Genomic DNA, 14,809 nt, shown 5'->3' on the forward strand with positions numbered 1-14,809 from the left:
AATGAGACTTTGTTGTCATCTGCATGTATCACAGAATATTGTATTTATATACTTTTTAGCAATCTAGAATATCTTGCAATTAGCACTATACTTATTCACTAAGCCACACTTAAGCAAAGAAAAAGAGGGGGAATAGAACAGAAGGAGGAGCTTAAATATAATGCATTTTGCTTTTAATATTATCTTGATCAGTGACTTGACTACTTTAACTAAAATTCTTCTTTTTAATTTCAGAATCTATCTGTTATACACTGCATAATGCAAGTGAAGGGTGCAAGTCCATAGATAAGTCAGAGATGATAAGACCAGAAAGAAAGGAAAAGACAACTTTGAAAGAAGCCGAAGATCAATCTTCACTAGAGATGGATTATGTCCTCATTACTGGCGAAGAAACTGTATCTTTGAGGAAGGATATCTTGGGAACACAAGAAAGTAATTTCACTTCTCAGGAAGCTACAGCAGTAGAACAAACGAATTCTCTTGAAACCTTTTCAGCAGAGACCTCGGATACATTTCAGTCACTCTCCATAATAAATGAAAGTGAAGGGCAGTCTGCTTTGGAGACTGAATGGGAATCTTTCTATTTGGCAGAGAAAAGTTCTGCTGTTGTGCCTCAAAAACTGGGAGATGAAAAGAAATCACCCAGAAGCCCTGCGCGAGATCAGGAATGGACTATGGTGGGCCAAAACGGAGTGAATGATATATCACCTGAAGAAAACTGTAGCATAGACACAATAGAGTCACTATCTAGACACCCTGTTAAAGAATTAGAAGGTGTTTTAAGCCAGGAATTGATATGTGAGACACAAGATGAAACTCTGCTAGAAAGAAACCCTCCCAAATCAGGGCAACAAGAGGATGGGAAATCACACAATAAAGGGACAGATGCTCTTTTATTGCAAGTTGTTGCTGGTGATGGTGAATTGGATGTCCTTTCACAACAACATTCTGTCAATGGCATGGTAACAGAACAAGAAGCAGAAGAGGAGACCCAATTTGTTGGCAGTGAAAGAGAACTCAGTCCTGTAACAGGGTAAGGACAGGTCCACACATTTTATTTCTATTTTTTTCTGTATAAATGTGGGGCAAATGGTCACAGAACCTCTGAGAAGCAAATGCTATTTTTCATTACACAGATGGGGTTGGATAATAGATTCAGCTAGCAAAAGAGCTTCTGGTTAAGCAGGATGGGACATTCAGTTTTTACCAAACTCTCTCCCACCAACTGCAGCCCTCCATACAATACCCTCAGGAGGAGCTTTCGGTACAGATTGTAATGGGGAGGGGGCAAAAATCCAGGGCGCGCACCTTGTACAAGTGGAAGTGCTTTCTACAGACACAAAGCCACCACTGGATACTCCCTATAGACTTTATACCTTTTCTTTCTTTCTTTCAAATTCTTTACTAACAATGACAGGTTTTTTTAAAAAAGCATCCTGCAATTCTTTTCTCTGTCTTAACCCAAGTAGGCCATGCACCTCTTGAAAGATTTTGCTATGCTGAATGCAGGGATGAAGAGTGTTGTGCTTCATGCATTGGGTCTTACACCTTTCTTATTAAAGCAACATCTTTCTTTAGCCACTGTTGGGACTGTTCCTAACAAGTATCTGCTCTAGGGATGTATCATGATGCTCTACTTTTAGACCAGAAGTTCAGTGTTCCTTGTTAGAGTCCTGAATTTTACAAGTGAGGATTGCAAGTGAAATTCTGATTGACTTGTTCAGGGAGTGGAGATGGAAAGGAGTATCCTGGCAGATGGTGTGGCTAACTGAACAGAAGTACTCTGTCCTGCAAAGTTTTGTTCCAAGTCCCATTTGTACCAACCTGTTGTGAGACTGATCTCTCTACTTGAGTTTTGGTTAGCAAGGCTCATGGATGTAGACAAGGTGCTTGGACCAGTCAGGGTGACTTCTTGCGCTCTGGCCCCTTGCCACTTGTGGCTGATAAAAATTAGTTGGGAAGGGACAGCTGGCTGGGCCAGGGATGTGATGCTTCCTTGTGTGAGGGGGTGGTCCCTGCCTGCTTCCAGGAAGAAGTGCTAAAAACAACTCAAAAAAACCTTCCCTGGATTTGGAAAATCTAAGTAATTATTGTCCAGCTGCCAGTCTCCCCTTCTTGGGCAAGATTCTTGAGCAAATAGTTGAAAACCTGATCCAGGTGCTCTTGGAGGAAACTGATTTTCTAGATCCATTTCAATCAGGGTTTAAACCTGCTTTTGGCACAGAAACTGCTTTGGTTGTCCTCTGCTGGGAGAGAGACAGGGGAAATGTGTCCTTGTTAATTCTCCTTGACCTCTCAGTGGCTTTTGATACCATTGATGTCAGGGACTGTCTGAACACTGAGCAGTAGGCACTCGGAGAAGCGAAGAGTGACTTGGAAGAAGGAATCAATGATCTGGGGAAGCCTGTAACAGCCAGGAAGTGAGAGTCAGAGGCAGGAGAAGCTGCAGGACTGGAGAGTGAAAAACAGGTGCATGAGAAGGGAGAGATAAGCCAGGTTAGGGTAAAGGGCTCCTCGTCCTGCCCCCACCTCTCCTGCTCCACTGTCTCCCAGGACAAGAAGAGGATTGGAGTGGGAGGAACAGAAACAGGTTGCACAGAGACATAGTTTTGCCTGCTTGCATGTAGCTCAGGTGAGGGAGATACATAAGCTGAGGTTGGAGGTGAGGCCTCCCTGTTGCTACAACTGCCTCATTGGGTGGACATCTAGAAATAGCTGAGGCATTTGAGACATAGGACTGATAGACATGCCTTTTCCTAACTTGTAAGTGTACTTTTGACAATAAAGAGTTAATTTCTCACTCTGGACATGCCTTGCCTGACAGCACCATGACAACCGACCATGGTATACTTCTGGAGTGGCTGTCTAAGTTAGGGGTGAGTGGCACTGCTTTGGATCTACTTGGATGGTCAGTTCCAGAGGGTGCAGCTTGGGGAGTGCTCTTCAGCCCCATGGAGCCTTCAGTGTGGAGTTCCTCAGGGTCTGATTTTATTGCTCATGCTGTTGAACATCTAAATGAAACCACTGAGTGGGGTCATCCAGAGTTTTGGAGTACATTGTCAGCAACATGTTGATTCCACACAGCTCTACTTCTCCTTTACATCTGCAGGTGAGGCAGTGGAAGTGCTGGACTGAAGGACAGAATAGAAATTTAATAAATAAATAAATGCTTCACTCCTTATACTGCTGGCAAAACTCTGTTCTTCCTCTGTGAGAAATGAGAAGGTTCATGTGAAGCATTGAATTGAAGTGGTTGCTGCTCCCCTCTTTAGCATATACGTTTAGTGATTTTGACAAAAGGCAGCACGCAGGTACACCAGCTCTTGTAAGAGGAAAGCTTGCAGTGTTGGTAACAGTTGCTGTCTTTGTCATTTGCATGTATAGGAGCTGGTTCTGGGAACACACACAGCCACCAAAATGAAAGTACAGTTCTCATGGAAGCCAGTCTTTCACTGCTGATAAATGTGAAGCGTTAAAGCTTTCCAGGGCTTAAATGTAATTTTTGCATTCCTACAGTCCTCTTTTGTCATCTGATACCCCAAAACAATACATATAACCATACCGCCATACTATCCTTTGAGAACAGATTTTGATCTTTCATTTCAAAATTAGTTAATTCACATGCAAATTGTGGAAGGTTTGCTGATTGTTTCGTGACTTTTTAGTTGCTCCTAACAAAGGTGTAACCCTATCATTTGCAAAAAACAAACAAACACCATGAAGTTAGATTGGCAGGGAGGCAATGTGTGTGCAGAGCAACTGTTTATACAACTCCTTGACATGATAAATTTTGTTTGTTTGTAACAAACTGATTTGAAACAATCTGTTGTGCAACTTGGTGCCGTGTGGTAGCTAACCAAATGACTTACAAATTGGTAAGTCAGGACCTTGGATCAAATCTCACCTTGCCATGGAGGGGAAAGGCCATAGCTCAGCGACAGCACCTGCCTTGCATGCAGAAGGTCCCAGTCTTGATCTTAGGCATGTCCAGGTAGGGCTGGGAATGTCCCCTGCCTAAAACCCTGGAGAGCTGCTGCTAGTCAGTGTGGACAATACTGAGCTAAATGGGCCAGTGGTCTGACTCATTGCTTCCTATCTTCCTATCAGCTTCAGAATGGCTAGCAAGTATTGGCATCCAGAAGTTCCTAAATCAAATCTTGCCTCTGTCATGAAGCAGTAAGTGGCCTTGGACGAGTTGCCACCTCTCAACCCCAACCCCATCTGCAACATAGCTATAATCATACTTACCTATTTTAAAAAGCCACTGTAAGAATTGTGTCCAAATGCTAAATATTATTGTTGCTAAGTTCTTGCCTGCAATGTGGCAGTACATATATTCAATCCAAAAACCCAGGCACTGTTCCCCAAATATCCTGCTAAGTGTAGCCCCCCTTCGCCAAAAAGGGGGGAGGTGCAAATCAGCTGCCTGGGTCACACACTCTGACCTTTAACTTGAGTTGTTGGGTGATAGCCCATGTGTTTAATCAGTGCTGAAGGAAATACACTTCATTCTTAATTACTACTCAAGTACCTGGTCCACTGGGCTCTCCTTTTAGACCTGTCCAGATCCACTTGTCTGGGTGTTCCTGGTCTCCATTGTGAAATGCTGGAGGACTTGACAACCTGGAACAGTGTAATAGAAATAGTTGCCTGGGCTTGGATGAGGAAGTCAACAGCAGTAGCCTGGTGCAATATGAAATGGCTAGCTGGGATTGTGCTTTAAAGAGGAAACATGAAGTCGATCAGTTCGGCAAGACGGATGGACAAAGAACTTTGGGGGTCATTCCTGCCTCACAAGTGCTATGTTATTGTCCCTGCTTGACAGCAAGAAGAAGAGGCAAGCAAAAACATTGCCGTCTTTTACTGTGAAGGAAGCAGATCTAGGATCAGACCCTCACATCCAAGAGCGTGGAGTGACCTTGCTCATACTTGAGTTTAATTAGAGTTCAATGCATTTAAGTTTTGTGTGTTCAAGTTCTTTCAAGTTGAAGTTCAATGTGAACATTCATACCCTTGATACACTGTAGTTATCATTGATATATCGTAAAAAAAATAACCTAGACAGAACAGTCATGGCCCAAAAAAGATGGCTATGATTTTGGGGTCCTCAGCTGTCTGAGATGGATCCAGGATAATGGGGTACATTTGGATTTTATTCCCTACTCCCCAAAGTGCAGCCTGAGCTAGCATAATCTAGTACATTGATAGTTTGACGTTTACCCCACCAGCACACCCCCACAGAATTTTCCATAGAATTCTTTTTCATGCAGAATATGAAAAATAAATATGCTATGTAACTTGTGCTGCTCAACTCTGCACCACAACTTAACTGCTAAAATGCTTTCACTGAGCATGTCAAAATAATTATGTCTCATACTACCTTGAAAAATTGGGTTTGGGCTATTGATTAGAAGTTTGCTGCTTTTATCTTTCTCTCACCGTAGATTTTTACTTCATCTCTGGATAAAAAGAGCAGAGTTTTTCAAGCTCTGTCACTGATTTTCTTAGTAAATGTGGATATAATTATGCATGTGGGGGGGTGTATATGTATATATATATTCCGAGCTTGACACAACTCCACAGGGGCCATTAAATTATCATAATTTGCAGATGAATTCTAGTGCTTCTCGGAGCTGCTGTCGCTTCTGGTATATACAGCAGGGTATCCAGAGGCAGGTGATCATCCTTATTTAGAAGTACCACTAGTCATGTGACCAGAAAAATGGTGGAGATCTGTATTGCTAGTGAGCTGCTATAGAAGGGAGATGCTGAAGCAAAGTATTAGGGCATCTTTTTTTTTATTTTCACATTGGAAACTAGCCTTCTAAGCTTCTAGAAGGTAAGCACATTGGTTTTCATACTGAGAGATTGACAAGGAATGTGCTTTTTCTACTTAAAAGCTCTATTGTTGCAGCATTGCAAGGGTGGGTAGAGAAGGGGGGAAAGAATATTTGTCAGCAGGATGCAAAGCGTCCACTGCCTCATTACAGGGGAAAAATAGGCAGCTGTGCCTTAATTCCGTCACATCTTTTTATGAAGGGAACTGTACATGCATTTGATGGACTTGTCATACCAGGAAGTGGATGCGTTTTGTGCAATTAGGGAACAAAACTTTCCTGTGTCTTTAATTGCTTAAGGCTCTTCATTGTTGTCATTTCTGCATAGCTTTCCGAGGAAGGGGGTGGGGAGAAAATCAAGGCGCTGCCACCTTCTAAGGGGGCTAAAAGCCTGCTTAACCAAGGGAGCGTTATTTGCGATCCCTTCTGCCTTATAGCCCGGTAGGCAGACACAGCTGCCCTCTCTTTGATCCTTTGGTCTGAAATGAAGCATATGACACTTTTTTCTTCAAGCATCCTCCTGGATCATTCGGGTTAAAAAAAGAAAAGAAAGATACTGTAATTTTTCAAGAGAGAATTGGGTGTCAAGTGGACAATGAACAGGAATGCAAAGCTTGGAAAGTCTTATGAGCACTTTTGAAATGATAGCCAGAATTGCTGCTAGTTTAACTGTCAGCGAAATAAGATTGAAAAATTCCTGTGAGAAACTACTTTGAGGTGTGGAGGGTTTAAAATATGAAGTCTTTAAAGCATAAGTGTAAAGAGAGATGTTGTGCATGTGATTAATCTGATGGTTATAAATTCCTATGAAGCAGAGTTGTAAATGGGGTGGGAAGTAAGCAGGTCAGTATTATGCCTTTTTAAGCAACATGAAGTTAATGTGTTTGGATATAATGTTAGGCTCAGAATGAGGAATCTTTCTCTCATTCTTAGTCTGTAAAGCGGTAGTCGTAATGTCTTACATCATGAAGCTTATAAAGCAGTTAGTAAAATGATAAATAACAGTCTTCCCTGAGAGAACACTGTGAACAATCCTGTAGCTGTTGTGGCACTGCAACATGAAATGAACCCTCTTTAGGAATATGAATCTGACGTACCGTATTTTTCGCCCTATAGGATGCACTTTTTCCCCTCCAAAAATGAAGGGGAAATGTGTGTGCGTCCTATGGGGCGAATGCAGGCTTTCGCTGAAGCCTGGAGAGCGAGAGGGGTCGGTGCGCACCGACCCCTCATGCTCTCCAGGCTTCGCACACCTCTCCGCAAGCAGCGGGAGCCCAGCGCTGGGCTCCCGCTGCTTGCGGAGAGTTGCCTGCATGCTGAAGCCTGCGCATGCTGAGCTCAGCGCGTCCAGGCTTCACTGACCTCTCCACAAGCAGCGGGAGTGTTCCCACTGCTTGCGGAGAGTTGCCTGCATGCTGAAGCCTGCGCGTGCTCAGCTCAGCGCGTCCAGGCTTCGCGCACCTCTCAGCAAGCAGCGGGAGCGCTCCCGCTGCTTGCGGAGACTTGCCTGCATGCTGAAGCCTGCGCGTGCTCAGCTCAGCGCGTCCAGGCTTCGCGCACCTCTCAGCAAGTAGCGGGAATGCTTCCACGGCTTGCAGAGAGCTGCCTGTTTGGGGGCTGGGGTTGGGGGAAGCTCCTGGGGGGGAAAAAATAATTTCCCCCCTTTATTTCCCCCCCAAAAAACTAGGTGCGCCTTATAGGACGGTGCGTCCTATAGGGCGAAAAATACGGTATCTTAGCCACAATAGCTTTCTCCCTCATTTCCCCTCATGTTTTCATTCTTACTGCAAAGATAATAGGAACTTCCATCTTCCAGTGATCAATGCTGTCTTCCGTGCTGTTTGGGACTGATGACAGTTGTAGTTCTGGAGGGCACCAGGTTGGCAAAGGCTGATCTAATCTTCAGTGTAGTGTTATAGGAAGTCCAAAAAGTCTATATAGTTGCACCTTTTTATATGGCTTCTGCTAATCACCTTGTGACCCCAATGAGGCAGCTTGGTTTTCTACAATCTTTTTTTTAAAAATCACAGTACTCTTCTAGCTGATTCCTACAAAAGATGCTGCCCTCCCCTTCAATTCACTGAGCTCCCTCTCTTCAAAGCTCTCCTCTCACATTCAGACTTCTGCAGCCTTTGCATTTTTGGCTTTGGTAAATCCCAACTTGACCCACTTATAGCCACTGAAAATGCTGTTGCTAAGACAATTTCACTGGTTAGGGCAGTTAGTGCACCAGATTCTGACATCAATTCCTTTTGCAATGGGCTCAACTCACTTCCTTCCCCCCCCCCCCTTCCACCGGCCAATATTAACACACCTGCTTTCCCATTTTAGGGCTTTCCCATGCATATTCTCAACCTAATTTTTGCATTTGCACATACAACCAACACTTAACGGCTTGGATCAACAGCCTATCAATATAGCCCAGGGCATCCTACCCTCTATTTTCTTCAGCTTTTATTTATAAAAGAATTATGCTGCTCAGTATAATAAAAGTATCTATGCTGTTTACATAGAAAATAATAAAAGTACAAACAATAGCATTCAATAAGGTTCCGAAAATCTAAGTGAAAACAGAACAATACTGTGGACAGTATAAGCCAGTATAGGCAATTCAGCATGGAGTCCTGATTTGCTTATTATTCTTTTATGCCTAGTGCAAAGTTTTGTTCCTGGTTGAAACTCATAAATATTATTGCAGACATACAGTATTAATAAAATATTGTTCATATGATTAATACTGCAATCCTATTCACACTTTCCTGAACAAAGTAAAACATAGTAGTAAATATAGATATGATAATACTTAGTATTAACTCCTCCACATCATAGTTATGTCACCATAACAGGATCAGGTCCCTGTTTAAATATACCCTTTGTTTATTATTTTATTTTTTAAGCAGGGTGATACATACGTAGCTAGCTGTGAAAGATTTGTTGAAATAAAATATTTTGGAGACCATGCTATTGTCATTGTCATGACAGTATGCGGGGGAATAAGTAGGACTGAGGCCGCCCTGTGATAGATGATAGGTTGCATTCATGTGTCCCTTTCAAACAATGGCAGTTTATTCACAGGTTAACAAAAGTTCTGCCATCTTCATACTGTATTTCAGTGCTGGTTAAATGACTACTGTTCCTCACCATTTCACTCTAAGAAGAAAAGTAGTGGTTGGCTGTTCTGTTATTCCCTAGCATTTATTTTGGAAATATTGAAGAATATGAAGGATGGAAGATGCTACCTTTGAAAAGCACACTCTCAGAACTGACGTTTTTGTATTTTCCTTCACAGTGTCTTTTTTGACCATTTTAGGGGGAAAAGCAGTCAAGTATTGCTAGACGTCTTAGCAGCAATTTAACACCAAAATAATGCTGCAGTTCCTTCTGTACTGAGCTAGGGATACCTGGTGCTGGGAATCTAGGTGGGGAGAGTGCTGTGGTGCACAGGTCATGCTTGCAGAACAGAATGCTGGACTAGATGGGCCTTCAGCCTGAACCAGCAGGGCTCTTAGGTGTGACTCAAGCCCTGCTGTGGGAAGGTATGTACAGCTTACCCATCCAAACAATGGTTTCCTCATTTGCATAGGTATTACAAATGGATTTGTAGAAAATGAATAAGCATTTTAACTTCCCTGACAATAATTTTGTTGATTGCATCAGGCATTCACTTCACCTTTCCTGCCTCAGTCAACAATGATTTACTAGGCAATTTAAAATTTGCATGCATTCACATGAATTAGAACAAGGAAATGAACTATAACCTACCCCTGCCCAACCCTAAAATGTGAAAAACCTTAACATGGGGTATTAAGTGCTTTAGGTGATGATTATGTTCATGGTGCTTTTCAAAGAATGAGAAAGCAAGATACAGCAGAGACCAGAGAGGAAGGAAAGGGATATGAAAACAAGCATAAACAGGGAGAAAATATACAGTTGTTTCAGTTACATGTATTTAGTCTTCAATGAATGGGGTTGAGTTAATTTCTCCCATAGGAAGCTCCAAAACAAAAAGGTATTTCCAGGAGAAGAATCTGTGATTATATCACATGTGATTATATTACTCATAAGCAGATGAAGAAGGCCGAGCTAGCACTCCCATGGGAAACTTGAAAATCTCAAAAGACCTTTCCAAAGCTATACATTTTAGCTGGGTTCTGTGAACTAATTTGATCCCTCTGCATAGTGTTGATATGCCATCCATCAGATATACAGAGTAGCTCTTGAGAGGCAGCTCTTGAGTTGCAGCATCAGCCACAGCAATTTCTTGGTCTGCAGAACAAAGAAGTTTGGTTTTGTTGGGCCATCTAACAATCTGCTGAAACTCTTCCAGTACTAAGAAGCTGGGGCTAGGAATACAAACCACTTAAGGTATAAGTTTTCTCTTTTTAGAGTTCAGGAGATTCTCCAACCACGGCGTTCTTACAATTCAGAGCCCTAACTATGTAAAAATCCAGTTTTAGTAACTGTGTTCTTAAACTGCCACTGAGATTCTTTACATTGCATATGAGGTATGATTTAACATTAGATATGAGGCTCGCTCCAAATGTTTTTGCTTATGTATTCCAGCAGACCCTGAATAACTTTGCCATTTGCCAGTTTGACAGTGATTGAATTCCTGTAAGTTTCTCGGCAGCTGATTGGTTGTGTCTCAGGTACTGCTGCCATCCTCTTCGGCTGCATACATGTCTTGTGTTTGAAGTACATGGCTTTCCCAAAGTAACCTGGGAGCTATAGTTTATTGACGGTGCTGGGAGTGGTAGCTCTCTGAGGGGTAAACTATGGTTCTTTGGGGGAGTATTTTAATTGCATAGTGTATTATACACAGTCACTATTTGGTACTACCCATTTCATCTAGTCATACTAACATTCTTTTGACAGTAATGAACTTATCTGTTATAACCTTACTAATAGCTCACAGCATCTCAGGCCCTCTGTGGCTCACCTCTGTTAAAATTTTTGCTTGTGTATAGTAGCTTTACATGCCCTTTCTTGCCAAATTGTTGGCTTAGAACCAACTTAAAAGTTTATTTTCATAGCCACTGTTTCACCATATCAAAGGAAAGTGTTGCACCAATTCTTAACCAGCATAGTTTCAATTTATTTGTGTGGTTTTTTTCTTCCTTTGTGCCCGCACTTTATTTTGAACCCTCAAAGAAAGAATATCATTTATGAGAGAATGAGCATTGCTCAGTGTCAGTGCACATTCTTTGTTCCAGCTAAATAAACCTGGCTCATGTGACTGGGACCTCTGCCTGGGATGCTGGCAAACTGCTCTCAGTCAGGGTTGATATTACTGGGCAAGATGGACCATTAGCTTTTAATGATAGGTTCTTATAAAGACAGATTTTACTGGGCAACAGGTTTTGTGCTTAAGTGAGCCTAAAGGAATCGGGTTCTGTCCCCTGTGGTTTCAGATGTTATTTCCTTCCTCTGAAGCATCAGCATTGGACAAAAAGGACACAGCAGGGAGGAGATACTATGGGCAATTCATATTGTCACAAAAGTTGGGTGCCTGCCCCTCTCTCTGCCAGGCGGTGGCAAGAGCCCTGGGTCCCAGGCACACACACAGGGTCTGTGTCCCTTTGGAGAATGGAAGACCCCCAAAGGCACCAGCAGCCACCCTCTTCTCCCTGAGCACACAGGAAGCTGCCACCTCTTCCATGGGTAAACTAGCATCCACTGCCTTCCTCGCAGGCGTGGGTTCCTCTCCCATTTCTTCAGGCACAACTTCCAACTTAGCAGGAGCCGACTGCTCTTCCACTCCAGCCAGCTTATCCTTTTCTCCATTGCATTCACCTACAGACTGCAACTCCCCACAGTACGAGCCCTTCAACTGCCCATCCATGATTTTGACATCTCTGGCAACCCCTTCCTCTTGCGTGCCTGGCAGCTGGACTTCCAGGTCACTTCCAAACCCCTGTAACTTCTCATCTTCCAGCAGGGCACTCCCCTTGCACAGCATTACACTTTTCTCCCCAAAGAGAATCCCGTTGCAATGGTCTATCAGTTGGTCTATTTCATTGAACTGCTTGTTCACATGCTTACGCCACTGTTGGTCCACCAAGGGGAGTTGTTCGAGGAATGTTGTTGCTTTCCTCACCTCATCTGGAGTCACATCTTGCTTTCCTTGACTGTGCCACACACACTCCTTTCGCAGATGGTTGATCTCACTGCACCACTGCTTGTCCTCCAGCACCAGCTGCCTGCACAGGAACATGGACTGCTGCCAAAGTGCCACTGCCTTTTCTGTCTCTGCTGGTTTTCTCTCCAGCTCTAGGGTTGTTGGTTCTCCTCCCACCATTTTTTACTTCAGGCGCACGTCACTCCTAGGCCTTCTCTCCAGGAAACACAGATCCCACTTCTGACACCAGTGTTACAAAAGTCGGGTGCCTGCCCCTCTCTCTGCCAAGCGGTAGCAATGGTCCATGGGGTCTCAGGCACAGGGTTCGTGTCCCTTTGGAGAATAGAAGACACGGTGGAGACTGTTGTGCTTTAAGAAATATGGTTTATTCACCTATTTACACCTTCGGCCAGCATGGACAGAGTCCAGACCTTATGGCATGGTCAGTTCAAGAAGCAGTAGCACAGGCATCCTACTGCCTCCCTCTCCAAGATGGATCTCACCACTACCCCAACAGTTACCTTGGCAACATTCCAAATCCCCAGTCTCTGTTCACACCTGGGGGCAAGAGGGAAGTTCTCTTGTATTGTTAATGGCCCTCTATTGTTCTCTTGATAGCCATAGCTGGGCCAGGTTGGTTTGCATAAACCAGCCCAGGAATTCTCTGTCTGCCACAGCTCTGCAGTTTATGTTTTAATCCATATCCCAATTAATCCAAATCCTAGCATTTATTCATTCCTAGGGTTTAGGGGGGACCCCCCCAAAAAATCTATAACAATATGTTACTGGAGCAGCTGCCGCCTGGTTGTATCTCATACTACTCTGCTGGTACCTGTAAGGAAGAACCATATAACTTAGGCAACTGCCATGGTTCCTTCCCATGTCAATGTCACCCAACCTCAAAGGATGAATGATACAAGTAGGGGAAAGAACCACATAATTGGTCCAAGCCCCATGATTCATTTATTATTTGTATGGATGTTCCCAAACCAACATGAGCTCTAGAGGCATGGAAGTGGCAGCTCCAGTACAAAACACAAAGTAACATTGTACAAAGTATCCATAACACCTTAACAAAAATCCAACAGCAGTGAAAAATATTGTGACTATAAGGGAACAAAAGAAAAAGTGAAAAGAGGTAGGAGGATAGAGATTAGTAGAAAATTGCATGTTACTGCTGAGGTGGGCTAGCAATGTATAGAATAATAAGTTGGGGGAAAGATAATAATTTTTATCTCACACTTAAAGATATAAAAAGAGCAAGGAGGCATCTGCAATACATGATTGCTAACATGTCACATCACAGATATCAATATGCTGCAAAATCAAGCTTCTTTTTCCCCAGGCTGTCAGTGTGATAGAACTCAATCATATGGTGGCATGAGTATCAAAAGTATCATATGGTGGCATGAGTATCAACAGTATTCTGTTGATACTGTATAGATAACAGCCTACTCTGTTATTTATAGCCTAAACTGTAAGTGTGACTAACTAGGCTGAAATCCTAACCCTATTTACCTGGGAGTAAACAAACTGAATTTATTAAGATTTCTTTTGGGTAGGCATTGCTTTTTCAGAATGCATCATATCCATTGGGAACATCACAGTCTTTCCTCTCTGACTGTGTTCACACTCCCATTTACCGTGCACTCATTGCGTTTCCAGTGCTGGCTTTTAAAATACGTGTTCACATGATGTTTTCCAAAATGCCTATCTATCCTGTACTTTGTTATAACAGACTGCAATTTGATGTATTGTTTCTAAAACCAGCTTAACACCAATTCACTGTTGTCAGGGCTGCCTCAAGTCTCAGCTCACAAAAGACCAACGCCTATCTCTTCTTATATACAAAAGTGTTTATTGCAGTTCATTGTTTGCTTCACATCCGAGGCGCGCAGCCCTACGTCTGCTAGGCTTAGACCGCTGAAGTCCCCTCTGAATCTGTCCCTCCCCTGCACCAGTTTAAGAGGCTTGCGCTGCTCCACCTCTTTCTCGCTTTCCTTTTCCGCAGGGTCTTTCTGCCCGCTGGGGTTTCGCCCCTCCTGGATTCCTCTGACGCGGAATCAGACTGCTCTTGCCCCCTCCTGCGGGCTTTGGGACCTGGCCCCTCCTCCGGGCTCCCTGTACTTCCGCGCGCCTCTACATTTGAACTTGGCGCGCGTGCCCAACCTCTAACCTTCCTTTTAACAGCTACACTACTCCCTTCACTACTCCCCTCCCCTTCCGGGAGGGTGGCTTGCTCCGACCTCCCTCCTTTCTCTGCTGCCGGAGCCGCTTCCCCTGATACACTGAAACCTCCACCCCCTTCGCTGCACTCTGGCGGGGAGGCTGGTCCTGACGCCCAGCTGCCACTTTGGGATCCCCCGCTGGCCCCCTGCTCCTGACACGTCCCCCCTGGGGCTCCCCTGGCCTTGACCACCGGCGCCCCCTTCTGGGAATCCTCTGATTCGCTGGAAAGACTCATGGAATCTCTTGAGTCATTGTCATCCTCTTCCTCGCTGTCCTGGGATTCATCCCCATCGCTCTCCATCTCCTGCCTACCCTGTGCCTCTGTCCCTGAACCCCTGACATCCATCCCCCCCTCGAAGCCCCCCCTTCCCCCCTCCCGCTGCTCGGGCGCAGGTTCCGGGAGCTCCGTTGTAGCGGGGGTAGATGCTGGATACAGTTCGTCGACGTCGATCTCCTCTGCTTCCAGTTCAGTGTATGAGTGCTCGAAACCGGGGTCCTCCCCCAACACATCCAAACCCTTCCCTCCCCCTGTTACTTCAGGTGATGCTGCTTGCCAAGGCCCCCTTCACCACCCCACTTCTGGTTGATCGTCCCACCAATAAGAGCGGTCCGTGTCCACCCCCGA

The 14,809-nt window shown here is 44.2% G+C and overlaps 1 protein-coding gene across 9 annotated transcripts in view; it reads left to right on the top strand.

Annotated features, from left to right (window-relative positions):
* The window catches only part of PRUNE2 (prune homolog 2 with BCH domain), a 143,327-nt gene that overhangs the window by 86,421 nt on the left and 42,097 nt on the right, over positions 1-14,809 (top strand). For all 9 annotated transcript variants that reach the window (XR_013977138.1, XR_013977139.1, XM_080972156.1 and 6 more), the window contains exon 9: positions 235-1,033. Coding sequence is in view for 7 of the 9 variants with exons in the window: in XM_080972156.1 (XP_080828282.1) it covers positions 235-1,033 (799 nt within the window). In the remaining 2 variants the exon portion in view is untranslated. The remainder of the gene's footprint in view (positions 1-234; positions 1,034-14,809) is intronic.

This window comes from Podarcis pityusensis, assembly GCF_964106645.2.
Source record: "Podarcis pityusensis genome assembly, chromosome: 11".
In the NCBI taxonomy this organism is placed as follows: domain Eukaryota; kingdom Metazoa; phylum Chordata; class Lepidosauria; order Squamata; family Lacertidae; genus Podarcis; species Podarcis pityusensis.